Source organism: Cervus elaphus, chromosome 22 (assembly GCF_910594005.1).
Source record: "Cervus elaphus chromosome 22, mCerEla1.1, whole genome shotgun sequence".
Taxonomy (NCBI): Eukaryota; Metazoa; Chordata; class Mammalia; order Artiodactyla; family Cervidae; genus Cervus; species Cervus elaphus.
The window spans coordinates 3,227,603-3,248,959 of NC_057836.1; the positions used below are offsets into that span (position 1 = coordinate 3,227,603).

Below are 21,357 nucleotides of genomic sequence, written 5' to 3' on the forward strand. Positions count from 1 at the left end.
TGCCCGCTTCAGGCCACCTGGATGGTGTTGGGCTGCAGTATTTACTACTGAAAAACACCCGTCTGTAAGTGGACACACGCGGTTCAAACCCATGTTAGCCAAGGGCCCACTGCAGAGCTCATTGCTGTTTGACAGAGGGAAGGGAGTATATAGATGCTCATTGTGTACCTTCCTGATTATTAGGGAGGCTGAGCCATCTTGAAACATCCTTTGTCCATCTGTGCCTTTATAAACCGCCTGTTTGAACTCTGCCCATTTCTAAGAGGTGCCCACCCTTATCTCACTGATCTGTAAAAGCTTCTTTGTAAACAGGACTCCTCTGTCATTGAGGCAGTGAGGTGGGCAGAACGAGGGCCCCAAAAGCGTCACCTCCCAACCCCAGCACGCATGAACGTGTCACCTCACACTGTAACGGGGAAGAACTTCTGTGTTCCATCAGAAGTTAATCACCAAAGGGATGTTGCCTATAAGCTTTAATTACACATAATGGCCCATCTCTGGGAACCGTGCCTCCCAGGGAATGAGCATTGGGCTAAAATACCTTTGTTTCACTCACTCACAGGAACCACCTCACCAGGCCCACCTGTGAATGACTGCGGGAGGCAGAAATTCACACATCCCCTCCGGAGGCTGATGGGAACCAGGAAGTGTGCGACCTACGCCCTCCCCTTTGAGTATAAAAGGGGCCTGAATTCTAACTCAGGCAAGGCTGGGAGTGATGCGTACACTCGCGTTCTTCTTGGTTTGCTGGATTTCCGAACAAGGTCATCATTCCTGCCCCAACCGCTCGCTGGGGCCTGCAGTGCAGCGTGCGGGATGAGCTCGGACTAACAAACCTGGGGGACTCATCGAGGAGCCTGGCTTGCTCGTGTCCAGCCAGCCTGGCTGGGGAACTTCCGGGTGAGGAGGGCCCTGGCAGCTGCCTGGACCACTTGTCCCGAGGATCTGCACCCCCAAAGTTCCCTGAAACAGCACCGGTCACCCCAGCACGCGGCAGCTGGAGGAAGGAGTCAAAGCTGGGGAGCCACACGGACTCTCTTTACCAGGGTGAGTAGCTCCGGTGTGTACAACCCGGAACTATTTCCTCTCCGTTTGGAGCTTGTTTTTCTAGAGTAAGCCAACTTGGTTTGCAGCTGTATTCGAGTGGGGCACCCTGCTGGAGAGAGGAAAGAGGTGCTGGACTTGTACCCCATTTGTGAGCCGGCCGGTTGGTGTCTGGGATGCTGGCGTTTGGGCGTGCCATTTGTGCTTTGACTGTCTTGAAAAAGAGGGAGTGTGGCAACTATCCCTGGAGAAAGTCCTCTGGGGTGCATTTTGGACCAGGATCTGAGCACAGCTCTGAACCCACGGGTGAGAGGAGGGGGCCGTGGCACCTGTCAGGATCCCCACTGGGGTCCGGGCAGGGTTTCCTTGGGGCCCTGTGCACCGCGGACTGCGACTCTCGCTGCATTAATTATATCACTTAGGTCTCCCGTGTTGCTGGGATATGTAAAACTCCAAGACCAAACGAGGGTTTATTTAGGCTTCTGCTTATTCTTTGGTCTCCTCTTGTTTGGTGCTGTTTGTCCACTTACAGCCAAATCAGTTTTGTGATACTTAACTTTTATTGATATCAAGTGTGGAGAAAAGGAAGAAAACCTGTCTGTTTTTGTCCAAGAGTGAGACATTCTGAGAAGAGGGAGGGTTGGTTCCTAAGGGAGGTTTTGGTTCCACCAAAAGCTAGAAATAGAAGTGTCTTTTCCATAAATACTAGTAAAAGGGTTTAACTTGTAGACATATGACCCTGGTTTGTCCCATCTGCTAGAAGCTCAATTTGAATCCATTCTTTTATAACTGATGGGTTTCACACTGCTGTACCTGATTCATAGTTAAAATTTTTGAGGTTACAGCATTTGCATGTTTGTACATGTGTCAGAGGTATGGTACCAACCAGGTTAATTTGTAAAAGAACTATTTAATTGGCTTAAAGGAAATTTAATTGCTTACATGAATACTCAAATACAAAAAACTGGCCAGAATGAGTTTCAGGTTCACATGATCTAGGAAATACTCAGTATTGAATTAGTATCTGGTGTGAAAGTTTTGCTTAAGCTTGCTAGTTTGATACAGATGTCTTTAGAGTCATCAACACTAAGTATAATACTTTTACTATACCTAGGTTTATTAGACAATAATACCTCATTCCTGTTACAAAGACTGTCATCAAGAAAAATAACAATGCGACAAAGCTGTTAAGTCAACAAAGGTAAATGAAGCCAAGGTCTTTGGAGTAAAAACCCTATGGGAATGATGTTTTGGGAATGTCAAACTAGATAATCCAGACTTTCATGACTTAGAAGGAAGACTGAACTTAAAATCTTAAACGTAAAGTGGCACAAAACCTGAATTTTTGGTTCTCTAAGAGGACAATGTTTTCTTAAAATATTGAACTGCTTTTGGTAACTGTTTCTTTAAGTGAGCTCTATGTGCCATTGATCTTTTATCACAGGTTAAAATTTTTTTATAATTTTTTACAAACTTCCCAAAGATCAAGTTCCAAGTGGGGTTCATCTGACCTCTAGTTAACTTTTGCCAGAGGGTCCCTGGAACACCTCAAATTATTTGTTTTCTCTCCATCTCAGAGGAATATTAAACTATTTGGGCTTACTGGGTGTGTCTGAATTGCATGGGAGGCACTGTCAAATGAGTGGTGATAAAACATCCTTAGAATGTATCATATGGGTAAACGTTATTTAAATACACATTCTAGAAATTATATGGAACTCCTAAACTCCTGGCAAATCATATCAGTCATAATCTTAGTAATTATCTTGGTTGTCTGTCACAGGAGTAATCAAGTTTCTGTTCACTGTTATCTGTGGTTTTACAGTGGCTTCTGATTGAGTCTATGTTGTTCTATGAAAGAACAGGGAAGAATAATGACCATTAAGTGTAAGCCATTTGTGCTATTACATCAGGGAAAATAAGAAGGAAGGGAATGAGTGAGGGCCTGGTGCTTCAAACCGTAACTCCTCTGGTTGAGCAGATGTCCCAGCCGCTCTGGCTGTTATGCCAATATACCCGCCCTTTCCACCCCTTCCGTTTCTACCAAGCCCCAGATCCTGACACAGGGGCCCAGGACTCCTTGCGCCCCATGGGAACCAGTTAGAAAATCCTGTGTTAGTTTCTAGGGAATAAGGACTTGGTGGAGTATCGTCATCTAAGAACCAACAGGGCATCTAATTTGAGCCAGGAGTCACTTCCGAGTCAGGGTGATTTCCTTACATCATTATCTCATAGGGGCTTAAATGCAAACCACCAGCAGGCTGGCTTTCTCAGGCTTCTTTAAATGGGAAGATCGCAACTCTCCTCATGAGGAGGGTCCGCTACACCTGAAGGCCCCTTGGCAGCAACCAGAGCTGAACCAAACTGGGGGCCAGTGAGGGAAGAGGCCCTTACCAGACCCCTACTTACCAGTGCGTCTTGGCAGGGCCTTGGAAAGGGAAACCAAAGCAAGAGAGTTTGAACAATATTCAAGAACTTCAGCCAAACAAATGAAGGCCTCTCTGAACTTTTGCAAAGAATTTACTGGGCCTACAGACATCATACTAAAGCACATCCCAAGGCCCTGGAAACACTAGCATGGTCAATTTGACCTTCTGGGACAAAGTGCCTCAGATATCAGGAGGAAGTTGCAAAAATCAGCTGGTACATTTGGAATGAACCCTTCTCATTTGGTAGATGTTGCTTTTATAAAGTATTCAACAGGGAACAACAAGAGAGAAATGCTAAACAAAAAGCTGCTTTTTGGCAGTGACACTGGATTTTTGGAAGGCAGTGTAACTCTAAGGAGAAGTAAGTCCCGTTGGAACAGTGCCCCCGCTGTGAGGAGGAGGAACACCAGAGAACAGACTGGCCTCTGCTAAAACAGAGGAACAATTAAAGATGAGAGCCTCTCACAGGCGTTAACAGGCAGATGCATGCAGAAGAGGCCCAGGGGCTCCCTTGGCCTGGAGGAACCTCACCCCCACGGGAGCCGAGACACTGACGTGGGGAGTGAGCTGATTACCTCCTGACAGATTTCACCCTGGAGTTTTCACCGGAACAGCTTGACATCAGGGTCCCATCAGAACACGCTTTAAGCCTACAGATGGAGCTCGTGAAAATCCCAGAAAAGCAGGCAGAGCTCTTTCCTTCAGGGTCTTAAACATAACCCAAAGACCACTGGCAGACCTCCCCAGACGGGGACTCAACACAGAGGAACCTGCCCACCGAGGACTGAAAAACAGACTTGACTCACGTGCCTCACAACATCTCAGATAACCTGCTGGTGTCTGTGGGCACCTGCAGGATGGGTGGAAGTATATCCCACCTGGAGGCAGTCTGCAGTGGTTAAAGCCTTCCTTGGGGAAATCATCCCGATTCGAATCAAGGCACCAAAACAACTCACATCCTGGAGAACAGTCAACAGGAAAAGCCAAGAAAACGAATCATACCTTGAAGAGGAGCGTCGCTAAAATGTCGAGAGACACTTTAACTTGGGCTAAGGCCTTGCCAACTGCCCTGTTACAGGTCAGGGGCTCCCAGAAGCAGGCTTAAATGAAGCCCCTTTAGAAGCCATTCCAACTGTCAGCACAGACAGGAGAATCTAAGTGCTAGAAGGCTTAGTGGTTGCAAATCATATTAAAAGGCTGGGCTCTACACCATTCATGAGGCTGCCTGCAACAGGTCTGCCCATCCATGAAGCAGATGGTAATTCCACTGTAGTTGGGGAAGCGGCGACCAACCTGTGTAATTGTGTCCAAACAAACAGCACAGGAATTTAGGGTATGCATCAGGAACTGGAAGCAAAACCTCAAAAGTTCAATTACAAATTAGACAAAGTACCAAGAGGTTTCCAAAACAGCTGTAGATTAAAGGGACTGCCTGAAGACGCTAAGGCGTATCTGCCGCCTCCGTTCAGCGGACTGGCCTTCGCTCCTTGACCCACAGGAGCGTGGGAGGGACGCTGACAGTGGGGCCTGTAACAGAAGAGACTTCGTTCTCTCACAAGTGAATCGCTAAAGGGCGGTCGCCGATGAGCTTAAACCACACATAACGGTCATCTCTGGGAACCCTGCCTCCCCAGGAATGAGCATTACGCTTTACTAGCTCACAGGAACCTCGTGACCAGGCCCACTTGTGAACGGCAGCAGGAAGAGGAAATTCACACACCCCCTGATGAGGCTGATGGGAACCAGGAAGTGTCTGACTTCTGCTCCCTCCTCTTTTAGTATAAAAGGAGCCCGAATTCTAGCTCAGGCATGATGGTTCTTTGGAGCAGGAACCTACCGTCTTCTCGTTTTGCTGGCTTTCCAATTCAGGTCGCTGTTCCTTGTCCCAGCAACCCATCTGGATTACTGGCCTGTCGAGCAGCAAGCAGTGTGAGCTTCGACTCGGGAACAACATGGCAGAGGGGGCCCTGCAGACACGACCAGGGGCACACGCCTGGGAGCGCAGCCTGCATCATCCAGGTGGGTTCAATCTCATCAAAGTCCTCAAGAGGAAAGCCTCCCCACCTGTGGTCAGGGGGTCGTGACCGAGGAGGAACGCTCGGCGTGAGGCTGCGTGGCTGGCTGGGAATGTGCACAAAGCGGGCTGCAGTCAAGGAGTGCAGGCAGCCTTGAAGCTGGAGAGGTGAGGAGAGACCTTCTCCCCTAAAGACTCCAGAAAGCCCTGCCAACACCGTGGTGTTAGCCCAGGGAGGCCTTATGCAGACCTGACCTCCAGAGCTGTAAGGTAATAAATGTGTGTTGTTATAAGCCAGGAGGCTTGTGGTAATTTGCTTCTGCAGCAATAGGAAACTAACAGAGGTAGCAAACCTGTTTTCCTGGCATGTGGGAGCCTTAAAGGTTAAGTCATCACACTTAAGGGCTTCCCTGGTGGCTCAGTGGTAAAGAATCTGCCTGTCCATGCAGGAGAATGTGGATTTGATCCCTGGTCCAGGAGGATCCCCTGGAGACAGAAATGGCAACCCAGTCCAGTATTTTTGTCCAGGAAAAGCCCATGGACAGAGAAGCCTGGTGGGGTACAGTCCATGGGGTCACAAAGAGTCAGACGTGACTGTGGGACTGAACAATAACATCATCACACTTTTATCCTTACGGAGAGCTCTGCTCTGAGGACAATACTTGGAAAAGTCCACCCCACTGCCCCAGTCCATTCAGGCTGCTGTAACAAATAGCATGCACTGAGCAGCTTATACACAAGATCTGGTGGCCATGCAGGCTGGGAAGCCCAGGATGGAGGCGCCTGCAGATCTGGAGCCTGGGGAGGGCTCTCTTCTCGGTCTGCAGACAGACGTCTTCTCCTGGCACCCTCTCCTGGCAGAAGGGGACAGAGCCCTGAATGTGTCATACACCTACCAGGGCTGGCGGGGTCCCAGCTGATGGCCTGCCCCAACTGCTAGATGCCTGAGGGGCTCAGGCCCCCACCTTCAAGACTTCCCAGTGACACCCCGAGCCTTCTCTTTTTTTGCCAGAAACAGTCTCAGCCTGCCTAGGTCAAGCACCACCCACCTGTCCTGGTCCTGTTCTGAAATTCCCATGGATGTCTCTGTGACCTGGGCGGAAAAGTTTCCAGTTTTCAGAATCCAAAGATCTGGGTTCAAGACCCAACACTTAAACGGTGGTAAGAGCGCTAACCAAGTACTTGCTCAGAGCTTTCCTTCCTCATCCAGGAAATGGGAATAGGAATGTATACGCAAGGAGATAGCCTTGTTAATGGCACTCTGAACACTGCAAAGTGACTGACGGACAGTATTTACCAATATTCGCAATCAATCTTCACATGAACGCCTGCATTCTTCCGTGGTGCCCCTCTGCGTTCACACGGCTCATCGCCAGCAGCCCACGCCCTGCAGGTCCTGTTCCCCAAGTCCAAGCACTGCCACCTACCGCAGGCCCCGCCACTCCAGGACAGCAGGAAACCCACGAACCCTTCACCAGCAAACACCTGTGATCATTGAGCAGAAAACGCTCCAACAAAGTTCAAGCTCAGACCAAAAGGAACCTCATTTTATCTTATTAAAATTACATTTCTATTTGGTCTTGCATCATGAAAGAGAAAAACAGGCTTCAATGAAAGCCTTTCTTAAAGAATAAGTGGCAACTAACACACCTACCTCATTTCAGATAATGAAATCTTTAATAGATATGTTAACCCATAAACTTTTTAATAGATTATACTGCTTTAAAACACTGAAGCAGTTCACTGAACCCTAATGATTCCTTATAAAATGCAGATCAACGTGACCCAATTCCACTGCCAGCTACACGCTGAAGAAATCATTGCACAAGTACGTAAGGGAGACAGGTTCGGCAACGTCTGTAATGCCACAGAGAAAAAAATGTTAAGAAAAATCTAGATGTCCGTTATCAACTGAATAATAAATTTAAAGAACTGAAATACACGCATATAATAGAATACCAGCCACAGTAAACGTGAAGGAACGAATCAAAATGGGGAAATTCATTAACGTGACAGTGAAGAGTTGAATACACACACAAGATGTTAGTCACTAAGTCGAGTCCAGCTGTTTTGTGACCCCATGGGCTGTAGCCCGCCAGGCTCCTCTCTCCATGGAGTTCTCCAGGCACGCAGACACTGGAGTGGGTAGTCGTTCCCTTCTCCAGGGGATCTCCTGACCCAGGGATGGAACCGGGTCTCCTCACTGCGGGTGGGCCCTTTAGTGTCAGAGCCCCCAGGGAAGCCCCTGGTGGGAACAGACCCCACCCACAGTAACTAAGAGTCTGCACGCAGCAACAAAGGTCCCTCACGCGGCACCGAAGATCCTGCAGGCCACAACGAAGGTCCAGGGCAGGCAAATAAAAAAGATTTTTTAAGTGAAACTTGAAAAGGACTAATTTGTTTACCAGCAGGCAACCGTGGGGACCAGGAGCAGAGTTTTCTGGGCCCCATCTGTCAACATCCTGAGGACCACAAACATCCTGAGCACCCAAGGAGGACTCGCAGAGGGAAGAAGAAATGAATGAGAACTAATGGAGGTCCCAGGTGCCAGGCCTGTGATGTAACCAGGGCTCCCGGCGAGGCGGGAGGGCAGGGCCCAGACGGGGGCCAGCCCAACACAGGGCAGGCCAGGGAAAGGCTGGCAGAGACATATGCCCGCCGTGAGCCCTGAAAAGGACCCCAAAGGCAAGTGCATCCCACGAGAGCCCCGCATGAGGCACAGGGGTTGTCGCTAAAGCGCCCCCACTGGTGAGGGGCAGACAGCAGGAAGAACTGAGGTTTAAAGCAAGAACCCGAAGGGGCGCTCCCGGGCGGGCGGGGCCCCGGAGGAGGACGCGCTGGAGACCTGGGCTGACACCAGCGTCCGAAAGAAGAGAGACAGGCCCCGGAGCCAAGCCCCCACTCCCCAGGGTCTGTCCCGGCTGCGTTCACAGCTTGGGTCAGGAAAGCTTTTTAAAAGTCAGGGACTTTCCTGGTGGCTCAGTGGTTGGGAATCCACCTGCCAGTGCTGGGGATACCGGCTCCCTCCCTGGTCTGGGAAGACCCCACGTGCCACAGCTGCCGACGCCCGCACGTTCCCGAGCCTGTGCTCTGCGACAAGAGGACCCTCGCTCCACGACAGACACCCAGCGCGGCCTCCGAAAATGATAAACAGACTAAAGACTGCGGGCCTGCCTGTGCGCGCCGCGGAACAGCGCCGTCTCAGCCGCTCACGAGCCACCCTGAGGCCGCCCCTCTCGAGTCTCTCAACACGTCCCGCTGAGCACCTGCTCCAGGCCGGCCCGCTGGCACTGCCAAGATGCCAGGGGTGCTGCTTGGGGCTGCAGACAGTATCGGGATGCAGGTACGCGCGGACGCAGGAGAAGGGAGGAGATGCGCCTCAGCGGGCAGGGCTGAGGGCGGGAGGGGAACAGCCGGCGGCGCCAGGCCGCGCAGCCTGACAAGGCAAGTGCCTCCTGCGCACCCCAGCAGACTTCTCTCTGGCCTGAACCTGGGCCCCTACACCAAGGGCCCAGCCTTGAAACAGAACTGACGGGACAACAGCAGAACAGCCTCCTGTTTTCATGAGTTAAAGGTTAAAGAGCAGAGGGTGACGACAGCCATGAATGAAGGGACGAAGAGTGAGAGGAAATAAAAGGAAAAGGAATAAATTCAAGACGCGGTAGCCTGAGCATCATAAAATAAATGAAAAATTATATGGCCACGTTTACGATTAGCTGCCGCCTATATTCCGGATTCATGGAGTAAACAGGCAAACCGTGTAGTGACTCGGTCTGCGCCTCATCAACCCCTCCTCCGCGAACACAGTCCTCACTCCTGTCTCCTCTGGGCTCAATAGCAGTTTCCTGAAACATGAACTAAATTAGTGACTGATTTACCATCAGGCTCATTCCAACCACAGCGATGCTCCCCAGATGTAGAAAACAAGCTCAGAAGGGATAAGTTTTCCAAGGAAATTAACTTTAGGGGCTTCAGAGGAAAACGCGCAGAGTGCCGTCATTACGGCAGCACACAGCTCCACCAGCCCCCCGCCGAGTCGCGTGCAGACCCACGTGGCCCCGCGCGCCCCAGGCCGAGGGGTCCGGGCTGTCCCACCGTCAGCACCCACGCCTGCCACACAGCAGTGACCCCGCCCAGTCCCGCAGGCTCTCAGCCTTCTGTCCCCGCCGGGCCACCAGCTCCCTGCAGAAGGGGCTGGATTTGTCTCCTGTCACACTCCTCGGGGCCCCGGGCGCCAGCAGAGGCGGGCAGTCACTGAGCCAGCCGGCCAGCCACGTCACGGACGGCTCCAACACGTCTTAGAAGTGAGGATTCTGACAGTAAACTCGTCCGTCCCTGTATTTTAGCAATAAATGTTTCTTCCCATGAAAATCCAGCATGTGAAATACAATACTGTAAACCAGCTATGCTCCAATTAAAGGAAAACAGCAACGTGATGGACTCACAGGCACAGGCTTGGCAGCGGTGGCCCAGGGGCGGGGCGGGGTGCACAGGGGTGAAGGGGTCGGCAGGAACAGGCCTCCAGGGACAGGACCCGTCAGGCCACTACTGCGCAGCCTGGGCTGGGGTCAGGAGGACCCGACTGCAGGCCTGGAAGCTGCTAAGGGTAAATCTCACACGTTCTCATCACAAGTAAAAAAGTCTAACTGCGTGGTGATGGATGTTAACCAGACTCACTGGGTCATTTTGTAATCTGTACGTATATTGAATCCTTACATTACACCCTTGAAGCTAATATAATACGTCAATTATGTCTCAATAAAAAAGCAGGAAGGGGCTTCCCTGGTGGCTCAGTGGTAAAGATCTGTCTGCCAATGTGGGAGACATGGGTTCGATCTCTCGTCCAGGAAGATCCCACGGGCCACGGGGCAACTAAGCCCGTGCGCCCCGACGACTGAGCCCGTCTCTGAGCCCGTGCTCCCCAAGGAGAGATGCCTCTGCCACAAGAAGCACACTCACTGCAGTGAGGGCAGCCCCTGCCCGCCACGAGAGGATGTGTCAGCAGCAGTGAAGACCCAGTGCAGCCAAAATTTCCAAATTAGAAATTAAAAAAAAAAAAAACAGGGGCTTCCGTAGTGGTCCAACAGGTATGATGCGGAGCTCCCAATGCAGGGTTCGACCCCTGGTCAGACAGGAACTACGATCCCCACGCGCCATGCAGCACCAAGAAAGGACAGATCAATGGGGGCGCGGAGGGGACGCCTTCTGAAATCAACAGGGGAAAGGCCCGCCCAGCAGCCGGCCATCACCACCCCCCTCCTCCCCGCGCCTCCCCGCCGCACCCCTGTCCTCCTGACTTTGCTCCAGGCTCGCGCTGTGCCCCCTCCTCTCTCCAGTCTCCCGCCAGCCCGACTCCTCTGTGCTCCACAAAGCCCCTCACTCCACCCTCCTCCTTCCCAGCACGTGGGAAAGCACACGGTCTCCCGGGAACGCGCACACAGCTGCCTCCGGGCTGAACCACCGCCGGCTCTCGAGCACACACGCGCCACCTCACATTCTCGGGTCACAAGACCAGCCGTGCCCCCACCGCCAGGCCTCACACCCCGTCCTCGGCGTCCCGCCCCGCTGGACGGCGCCCTCTGCAGCACACGGGTAAAGGCATCAGGCTCGCGCCCACCAGCATCCTCCCGGCTCCGCCTGGAACCCGCCCGCGGGGTCTAGTGCCCCCACACCCACCCCTTCCGAGACGGCCTCTCCAAGAAAACCGATCCAGAAAGGAACCTCGCCGCCTCCTGGAAGCCCACCATGTTAAGCGGGCCCCCAGTCCTCCAGGACCTCCAAACCTCCCACCCCAGACCGCCATCCCCACCAGGCAGCGCCCCGGCCTCCAGGGCAGTCAGGCGGCTCCCCCGCGCCTGCCGGGTCTGTGTGCTGCCCTCAGGGGGCACTCGGACGCCCTGTGCTGGGGGCCAGCCCACCCCGGCCTGCTCGCCACCCCCTCACGCATACCGCCCAGGGCCTCTTTGGTCCCTCCACTGCCTACACTCTGTCTCCGAGTCTAGCAGAAACATTCACGGGAAGAAGACTCGTGGCAAACCCGCCGCGAGGAGTGCGAGGGAGCAGGGGGAAGCCGGGCGGCCACGGGCGCATCTCAGGAGCTCGGAGCGGCCTGACCCCACAGCACAGTCAACCTCAAGGGCGCAGAGCACGGCAGGGCCACCGCCGTCCTCTGCCGGCACCAGTGAGCTGCAGACCTCGGGGGCAGAGGGGCGCCCGGGGACGGGCCATCAGGGCACTAATGAGGCCAGGAGCCCGGCATCACCCGGGGCAGCATGGCCAGAAAGGGGCCTGAGTCCCAAGCCAGCGGGCACCCAGAGGGTCTGCCCCGCGGCCCCGTGCCTGGCCACGCTAGTGACCACAGGAGCCTCAGCCCTGAGTTCTCGTGACCCCGGCAAGAAGACCCACGACTGTTGTAAACTAGACTCACCAAGAGCTCCATGCACTCCCTCACCTGCAGCACTCAGGCTAGAACCCCCCCAAAGAGGAACTGGCATCCGAGAGAGCGAACAGGAGGAAGGGCAGTCAGCATGGAAGTTCCCTGTGGTGCAGGCCCCGGATGGAAAAGCCCAGGCTGCCCTCCCCCTCGGGGCTTCCTGGTCCACTGCCCTCCTTCTGGGGGGGGGGGGGGGGCAGTGCATCAGGGGGCCTAAAAGCTGCCCCCTCACCCCTGGAGAAGTGAGGAGGACGTCCACCCTGGAGAGAGGAAGTCAGTGGGCAAGAAACCAGGTCCCGACCCCAGCCTGGGGCCAGGCCCGCCACCAGCTCAGGTGCAGGCCCTCACGGACTGCGCAGCGTCCCGCTGCCGTGAGGACCACAGCCTGGCAGAGGCGGCGCTCCGTCCACGGTTCCGCTGCCCGCCCCCCCGGGGTGTGGAACCAACATCCGCCTGGGGACGCGGTTCACAGCCACTACCCCCGACTCCTCCCAAGGGAGGACCAGGCGCTCGGTCCCGGGCACTCCTCCAGTCGAGCATCCCCCGTGCAGACAGCCTCTCCGAGGCTGGGACCCCACTGCACCCAAAGGGCCCGCGCGCCAGTCCTCACGCGGCCTGTGTTCAACCAAGGAGGGGACAAGCCCGGGGCAGGGAAGACGGAGCAGCCGCAGAAGGTATGGTGGGGGGTGCCACTCCCCAGCCCGGGTCTCCGAGCCCTCCCTCGTCTGAGCTGCTCTTAGCCAGGAGGGGTCCCCCGACGGGAGCGGAGAAGTAAGATGTGGGGAGATGTGGGCCCAGTGCCTGACCTGTTCATCTCCACCCACGACCTCCGCGCACCATCACGACGCTCGGAGTAGAGAAATACTTCCTCCAGCTCTTGTCTTTAAAAAGTTTAAAAAACAAAGAACAAGTCCAAAGTCATCAGGGATTTATTTTTCTTTAAGTCACTTTTGTTCTCATCTAAAAATTAACCAAAAAGGGTCCAGATTTCCTACATTAGACAGAAATATAAGGTGAGGAGGGAGGGAAATTTTCACTTTAACTTTTTCAAAATGTTTCCAGACAAAACAAAAGGCATTTAATAACATAAAATGTGACACTGGAAAACAAACCGTGTATTTAGCAGAAGCCCACCCTCAGGTGTGTCCACGGCGCTCATCAGAGCAAGACCACCTCCACTCACGTTGCGGGGGGGGTGCAGCCAGAGAAACCCACTCCCCTGGAACACAAAGTCGCTGCCAGAGCAGACTCCCAGGCTCCCCCTGACAGGAAAACAGGGACAGACAGACAATCCAAACAGCCGCTCGGAAAGCACAGCAAGAAAACCACCGCAGTTTATAAAAATTCAGGCCGGGGGGCTGGGGGACCGCAGCTCGGCACCCCTGAGGAGACAGGCAGGGCCTCCCCGTGGCTCCCGGACCCCAGAGGACACGGCAGACCCCTCCCAGCTCAGCCCCAGGCCCTGAGGACTGAAGACGCTTTGCCGAGGTTACCAGCAAGGGCCCAGCCCACCCAGCCTTCCCACTCAGCCTCCCCAGCACATCTGCCTGACCCCTGACCACCCCCACGGGGCTTTCCTGCAGCCCCGGGAACAAATGATCACAAGCTTGCTGCCTTACAACACACACTCATCATCCCAAAGCTCTGGAGGGCGGGTCCCCCAAGACTAAAGTCATTCTGGAGGCGACCCTGGGAGACCCACCTCCCGCTCACCCGGCGTGTCGGCAGAACTGTTCTCAAACAGATGCAGGACCAAGGTCCCCATCTCCCTGCTGGCCGAGAGCAGAGGAGGCCCCCAGCTCCTAGAGGCCCCCACGAGCCCTGCCTCAGGGCCCCCTCCTGCACCCTCAAAGCCAGCAACCGCAGATCAGACAGAGCCACGTGCCCCGTCTCCAATGCCTTTAAGAGCTGCTGGGACTACAGTGGGTCCCCCGGAAGCTCCAGGACAACTTCTCCATCTCAAGGGCAGCTGATGAGCGACTGTAATTCCACCTACGACCCTGATTCCCCTCTGCTATGGAACCGACGCTTCACAAGCTCTGGAGGGGAGGACGCGGACATTTTGGTGGGGGGGGTGGATCATTCTGCCAACCACACGCCCCTCCTCAGGCCAGAACCCTGGGGGTCACCCCAACCCCAGCACCCCGCCCATCAGTGACCCCTGCAAGGCCCGTCACAGCCTAGGCCCCAAGCCTACTCTTGGGAGGACGATGGGGCCTCACCACTCACTGATGGGGGCCAGGACCCAAGTCCTCTCCAGGCCCCACTCGCCCCCTCCTCACCTCCTCCGCCAAGTCTCCCTACAGGAATGCCCTGACTCTGACCCGCACCTCCACGTGCCAGGCTGGCCCCTCCTCCAGCCCTGGGTCCCTGCTTAGGCGAGACCTCCTCTGGGGGACCCTGCACACTGACTGTACATCTGGTGTTCGCCAGCCCCGAGACCCACGTCCCTCTGCTCAGCACTCAGCGCGGTCCCTGGCACGTGGAAGATGCTCCTGGCACTTTCTAAACGAGTTACCTGCTCAACACGCCTCCCTGCAACTGCGGTGGCCTGTGGGATGATGGTGGAGCCGGCTGGCCTGTTCACTCAGGGCCCCCTCGTGGCTCTGAGCGCTGAAAGCTGACGGCCGCCAGAGCCGGGACACTGAACTGTCTTCCGCCCCAGCCCCAGCCGAGCACCATGGCCATTCCACCCGCAGTGGGGGCCCTGAGCGCCCCCCACTTACAGACGTCGCCCTGCACACTGTCAGCAGAGCACGCCAGGCGGCGGGCGGGGGGGCCAGGCCGAAGGGCGGCGTGTGTTCTCACACCCGTGTGCGAGGGCTTCGTCGTGGCATTTATGGTTACATGTGGCAAGAACACCAAGGCCAACAGCAGGAGCAGCAGCCCCACGCTTCCTAACTGGTCCCCAGTTCGCCCACAACAGGGCACGCAGGCCAGGCCACGCCTCGGGCAGAATCCTCCGAAGGCCCCTCGCTCAGAAGGAGAGACCCAGAGCCCCGCCTCCAGGCCTTGCACCCCATGACTGTCCCCCTGAGCCCGGCCCTCGGCAATGGTCACACGGCCCCCGCGCTTCCCCCTCAGACACACATGAGCATCGCCCCCAAACCAGGACCTCTGCACGTGCTCACCCCTCTGCTGGGACCACTCCTTCCCGGACGTCCCCGAGGCCTGTTCCCGCACCTGCTGCAGACCTTGCTGAGACGTCACCCGCTCTGGGAGGGCTCGCCTGGCCCTCGTATTGTCCTGAGACCACCCTGCCCCCCAACCGTCTGTCCCTCTGCCCTTCGTCTGGACTCCAGCCATCGCCCCTGACAGTTAACGCACTCCGTGACACATCACTCTCCGCCTCTCCCATTCCGCTGTGAGCACACAGGTTCTGCTCTCTTTTGTTCACGGATGCATCTCTAGTACCTGGAACCATGACTCACACGTAATACAGGTTAAATAAATATTTGCTGAATCAGTAAGTTATCAGGCTCTCAGAACGGGTCCAAGAGGCCCCTCTCCTTCTCACCTGAGAGATCAGAGCTCAGCCCAGCAAATGTCCTCCTGGAGGTCACAGGCACTACGGTCTAGTGCAGCTCCCAGGTCACACGGGAGGCCACGGACAGCCCAGAGCAACAGGGCCAAGGCGAAGGTCACAGAGATGGCTGAAACCCGGACCACCCAGCTCCTAGTCAAACGTCTTCCCATCCTTCATCCAGAAAAGAACTGTCTAAGGAACCACCAGCCAAACACACAACCTAAGGCCCAGAGCGTGCGCAGAAGAGGGAGATCTCCCAGCAAGACCAGCGCAGGCAGCGTGAGACCTTGGCCAAATCACTGGTTCTCTCCAGGCTCGTGTAGGAAACAGTTCGGATCAACCACCACTTAGCTGATTTTGCAGTAACAACGCAAGGATGAGTAAGGAACACCCTAAGCGCGCAGAGCCCACTGGCTGGTGGAGAAGCCAAGCCCTTTCCAGCAACACTGAGTGTGATGCACGAAGGGGTGCTTCAGTCCAGACCGCGTGAGACAGGCAGGCTTCACCGGGAGGCACACCGCAGCGAGTGTTTTAAATCCTTAAACAGAAAGCCGGGCAGGAGAGGGAAGGGAGGAAAAGAACACGCTGGTCAGTTACAAAAGCACGAAGCTGACAGAGGCATCACACAGCAGGTACAGCAAGGAACCCACAGGCCCCACAGCACCACTGGGGGCAGAGCTCAGAGCAGGGAGGGGCGGGAGACGCGGCTGATGAATCGAGCGGGCTCAGGTCATAAAGGGCCTTACACGTCCTGCAAAAACACCGAGGCTTCTCTGCACGGCATTTCCGGGAACACGACCACGCCTACCTCAGCGAGGCCCAGAGTGTGCTTGGAGGACAGAGTGCGTTTTATAAACTCTAAAACACCTAAGAGGGACTTCCCTGGCGGTCCAGTGGTCAAGTCTCCACCTTCCAATGCAGGGGATGCCGGCTCGATCCCTGGTCGGAGAACTAAGATCCCACATGCCTCTCGGCCAAAAAACATAAAACAGGAGCAATATTGTAACAAATTCAATAAAGACTTTTAAAAATGGAATAAACCGCCAGGGAGACAAGCAAGTGCAGAGTGCTAGGAAGAGGGCCTGGCAAACGGTGACCGCAAGATGAATATCAGCCACTACTGTCAAGGAATTGTTCATTATAAAGGGCTGTGCCATACAAAGAGCCTTTAACAGTTCTGTATTTTGTGGTGGGTGTATTCTTCCACCTTCAGGTTTCTCTGGGTTGGGGCCCACACTCAAAAAAAAGCTAATTACAGGACCCACTCACAAAAGCTGACACAGCGGCTGGAATCGGCGAGGATCTGACCGCGCAGCACTTGTGCAGGTAAAGCAGGTGCTCGGCCAGCGATCCCCAAGGGAAGGCTTTGGGGATCCTCCCTACATCCTCCCTACATCTGCTGACGCGGAACGGGCACACCTCTGCAGCTCCTCCCGTCACCCGAAACGGCAGCACCGCCAGAGGCAAGGCCACAGGAGGCAAGGGGCCCGCGGTGGCCGTGCAGGCCTTTCCTCACAGGCCAGCCTCTCCTCCCGGCCCTGCCCTCTGCAGTGACGGCCGCAGCGGGTCACACACAGACCCCACTCCAAGTCTGGAACTATCTCAGGGAGCTGCTCTTAACAGTGCCCCCGGCACAGCACAGACTCAAAACCCCAGGAACAGGCAGGCCTGTCTCTGGTGATGCAGGATTTCACAGAAGAAAATTGAGGACAGCATCAAGTTCCCGTGGCTGCCACAAGCAAGTACCACAAACCTACTGGCTGGAGACAACATAAACTTATCCTGTCCCAGCGCTGGAGGCTAGAAGTCCAAAGTCAAGGCCCCGGCCTCTCCCAAGGCTCTGGGAAAGGATCACTCCCTACCTCTTCTAGCATCTACTGGCTGCCAGGAATCTGCAGCTTATCTGGTTTGTAAAGGCATCACTTCAATCTGCCTCCACCATCCGTGCCATCCTCCCTACACCTGTCTCTCTGGGTGCAAATTTCCCTCTTTCCCTGAGGACATCAGTCACTGGACTCAAGCTGTCCCTAATCCAGAATGGCCTCATTTCTCATTGGAACTCAGTTCCATCTGCAAATACCTTGTTTCCACATAAGGTCAGACTCACAGGTTCCAAAGACTTGAATTTTGGGAGGGACCCTATTGAACCCAAAGTAAAGTTAAAAAAAAAAAGTTAAGTAAAGTGAAGTCGTTCAGTCGTGTCTGACTCTTTGTGACCCCATGGACTGTAGCTTACCAGGCTCCTCCATCCATGGGATTTTCCAGGCAAGAGTACTGGAGTGAGTTGCCCCTTCCTTCTCCAGAGGATTTTCCCAACCCAGGGATCGAACCTGGGTCTCCCACATTGTAGGCAGACGCTTTACCGTCTGAGCCACCAGGGAAGTCCCATTGAACCCAAGATAAGGACAAAAGCCAAGAGACACAGTTATGGACCCAAAGGTTTATTCACCATTAGAACTAATACAGAAGCCCCATTGCTCTCTTGCCTCAGTTGGTGGTTAAGAATCAGAAACCATTTAGACTGAGGAGGTACCAAAATCTCAGGACCTAAAAACAACACACAAAATTGTTCTGCCACGTGGCTCCTTTTCCCTGGAGTCAGTGCTCTAGAGCATCTGTTCCTGTCACCACTAGGCCCTCCTACTCTCTCTTATTTCAGAACTTTCACATCATCTTGGACCCTAACATTGGTTGTGATGAAACCTCTTGACTGTTCTTCAAGGACCATCCTATACAGTAAAACAGGGTCTTTGGCCAACTTCTGTGACCCCTATCCAAAAATCACTGTTCTGGGCAGACAGTAACTCAGCTCCTGCTAACTCCCAGACCACTCTGAAATTAAGCCTTTCTGACTGGACACAGTGAATTCCAAAGTTTATAATTCTATCACTCAAACAAAGTGCTTATTATGCAGCCTTAAAAATAAACTGTGCTCTTGAATGATTCTACTTGGAGTTAAGACCACAATTCTTCATTTTCAGTATCTGAGACTTTTAGTTTGCAAACAGGACCGTGTTTAGAAATCCTGTAGCTTGTTTCTCTCTAATCTACGTTCAGCAGCAGCTGATTTCTTCCTAAGTACTTTCTGAGTCATGTCTGCCTCTTTCCTTGGGGCCCTGGCTGGGCAGGGCCACACATCAATTACAGGAGGACTTTGGAGCAGTACAGCTTCCAAGGTGCACCCAGGTCACTGCTGGCACTTTTTTCAAAAAAAAAAAAAAAAAAAGTTTTTTTAATTTTCTTCCTGCTGTTGACTCAAGACAGGAGTTGGGTTTTGAGGCCAGGAAGCTGGGAAGGTGGAAACTCACAGGGAGCCTCAGAGTACTTTTCCTAGCCCAGGGCAAAAGCAACAAAACCCACAGGAGACTAGAAGGCCAATCGAGTGGGTCCAGGCCACCACGCCCCCCTGCAGAAGCTCACCCGCCCTGCGGGGGCAGCCACCCGGCCACTTTCAGCGTCCCACCGACTCCTCGCGGCTCCAGGAGAGAGGTCTCTCCTACGTGCAGCCCTGGCGGCCGAAGAGTTTCCGCAGAAGTCAGCCTGCCGGTCTCAGGATAGACACCCTCCCCTCTGGCCCCGCTCCTACGTGCAGCCACGGCCACCTCCCAGACCCCACGGTCCGCGCCCCCGGACACCCTGGGCAGTCCCCCCGGAGCTCCGATCGCCCCTTCGCACCCCCGCGATTCCTCTCGCAGCCCCCGGGGAGCCGACGCGCCCCTGACCTCTGACCCCTGACCCCGACCCGGGGCCCCGTCACACCCACCTGCCCGGGACCTTGCTGCTGCCGCGCTTCCAGAACTGCTTCCTGGCCCCGTCGCTGGCCATGGCCCCTCCTCATCGCTCAGACCCACGGCCCCGACACCCCAAAGGGCGGCCAGCCCTCTGCGGCGGCCCCTTCCTGTACCCCGTTTGGCTTCCCCCTCAGCGGTCCCCGGGTTTCCCCGAAAATGTAGAGCGGAGAGGCTCTTCCACCTCCCTCCGGAAGTTGTGCCTCCGCACGCCCGGAAGTCCCGCCCCGTCCCCGCAGAGCGTGACGCACGACGCGGGCGCCGATGTCACTACAAGGCGCCTCCTGGGGGCGGTGCTCTGGAGACACTGGAGTTGGGCTTCTTGTTAGTCACGACGACTAGAGGCCCCGGGTTCTTCTGAGAGTCCCGCCGGGCGGTGGTCCTCACCAGAGGGCGAGACAACGCGGGGACCGAAGACACCCGTCCGCGGGGGGTGGTCGAGGGTGTGCCTGTCGCGCGCACTTGAGGGGGACCGGTAAACACCCCGTGGGTGACTAACTCCTTCAGTCATGGCAGGTATAAACCGGTGGGTGTAAACTGCAGTCATGGCCGGTGGGCGAGAGTCATGGCGAGGGGGACGGGCTTTGTGAGGGTCAGTGGGAGTGGGGCCGGGGCGAGTGAGGGACTGGGGGGCTGGAGAGGCTGGGCAGGGAGGAGGAGGGATGGGGGTTGGGCCAGGCTTCCCGAGTAAGAGGTGCCCCTGAAGCAGGAATATGCCCCACCTCAGCGCTGACCACGGGCAGGTGAAAGACACTCTGGTTTCAGAGACTCGGTTCAGTTCAGTCGCGTCCGACTCTTTGCGACCCCATGGACCGCACCACGCCAGGCCTCCCTGTCCATCACCAACTCCCGGAGCTTGCTCAAACTCATGTCCATTGAGTTGGTGATGCCATCCAACCGTCTCATCCTCTGTCGTCCCCTTCTCCTCCTGCCTTCAATCTTTCCCAGTATCAGGGTCTTTTCAGATGAGTCAGTTCTTCGCATCAGGTGGCCAATGTATTGGAGTTTCAGCTTCAGCATCAGTCCTTCCAATGAGTATTCAGGACTTAGTACAAAAGAAGGAATGAAGATATTAATGTTTATGTTGGTTCCACGTTAAAGTAATGTTTTTTTGCGTGTATTGGATTCAATAAAATGTATTGCTGAAATTATTTTCACATTCCTTTTTCCTTTTTTTTTTAAAAACGTGGCTATCAGAGCATTTGAAATCACCTATGTGGTTTGCATTGTATCTCTATCAGCCTGTAGACCTAGCCTGAGAGGTGGAGGACTGGCATTTCCAACTGGAGCTGTGGCATGGCTTTGGGGAGCCCCTTGGCAGACCTCTGCCAGTTCTTGATTAGGTTCTCTGATTGACATTTTCCTTGCTTACTGATAAGTAACCTTGATTTAGTACTTGCTGTGTGGAGGGCATTGTTAGGTACTATATGTGTATTATCTCAATCATGTGACAACCAGTGCCTCAGGAAAGGCCACCACGGCCGGCAGAGCAGAGTGGCTTTCTCAGATCCCTTGTGACACCAGAGTTTCCTATCCTGTCTTGCAGTAGCAAGGCTTCCCACTGCCCTTGTCCGCACCCTGCAAGTTTTCGGGCACATGCTGATTCTATGTCCCTTCACACAGAGCTTGTAAGATCCTGCCAGACTTCTGCTGTTAGATCTAAGCGGTGAAAAGTGAGAGTGAAGTCGCTCAGTCGTGTCTGACTCTTTGCGACCCCATGGACTGGTAGCCCACCAGGCTCCTCCGTCCACGGGATTCTCCAGGCAAGAATACTGGAGTGGGTTGCCATTTCCTTCTCCAGAGGATCTTCCCGACCCAGGGATTGAACCCAGGTCTCCCGCATTGCAGGCAGACGCTTTAACCTCTGAGACACCAGGGAAGCCCTAGAGCTAAGCAGCAAGGCCTCTCTAAACGTTTGTTAAAGGGATGATAACCATGCGCACTCTCCAGGGATCCCCTCCTGTCACAGCCATAGCATCTCCCTGAGGCAGTGCTGCTGACAACGTCAACAGACCCTCAGGGCCGCTCTGCTGCAGAGCCTTGGGAATGCCCACACACCCCCCCCCCATTCCCCGTCTTGTGCATGCATGGCCTCTGCTAATCTCCAGAGAGCTCCTGATAAA

The 21,357-nt window shown here is 54.8% G+C and overlaps 1 protein-coding gene across 2 annotated transcripts in view; it reads right to left on the bottom strand.

Annotated features, from left to right (window-relative positions):
• The window catches only part of TBC1D22A (TBC1 domain family member 22A), a 267,796-nt gene extending 248,386 nt beyond the window's left edge, over positions 1 to 19,410 (bottom strand). For both annotated transcript variants that reach the window (XM_043880662.1, XM_043880661.1), the window contains exon 1: positions 19,210 to 19,410. In XM_043880662.1, coding sequence (XP_043736597.1) covers positions 19,210 to 19,271 — 62 coding nt within the window. In that variant the 5' untranslated portion in view covers positions 19,272 to 19,410. The remainder of the gene's footprint in view (positions 1 to 19,209) is intronic.
• Between the last annotated feature and the right edge of the window lie 1,947 nt (positions 19,411 to 21,357).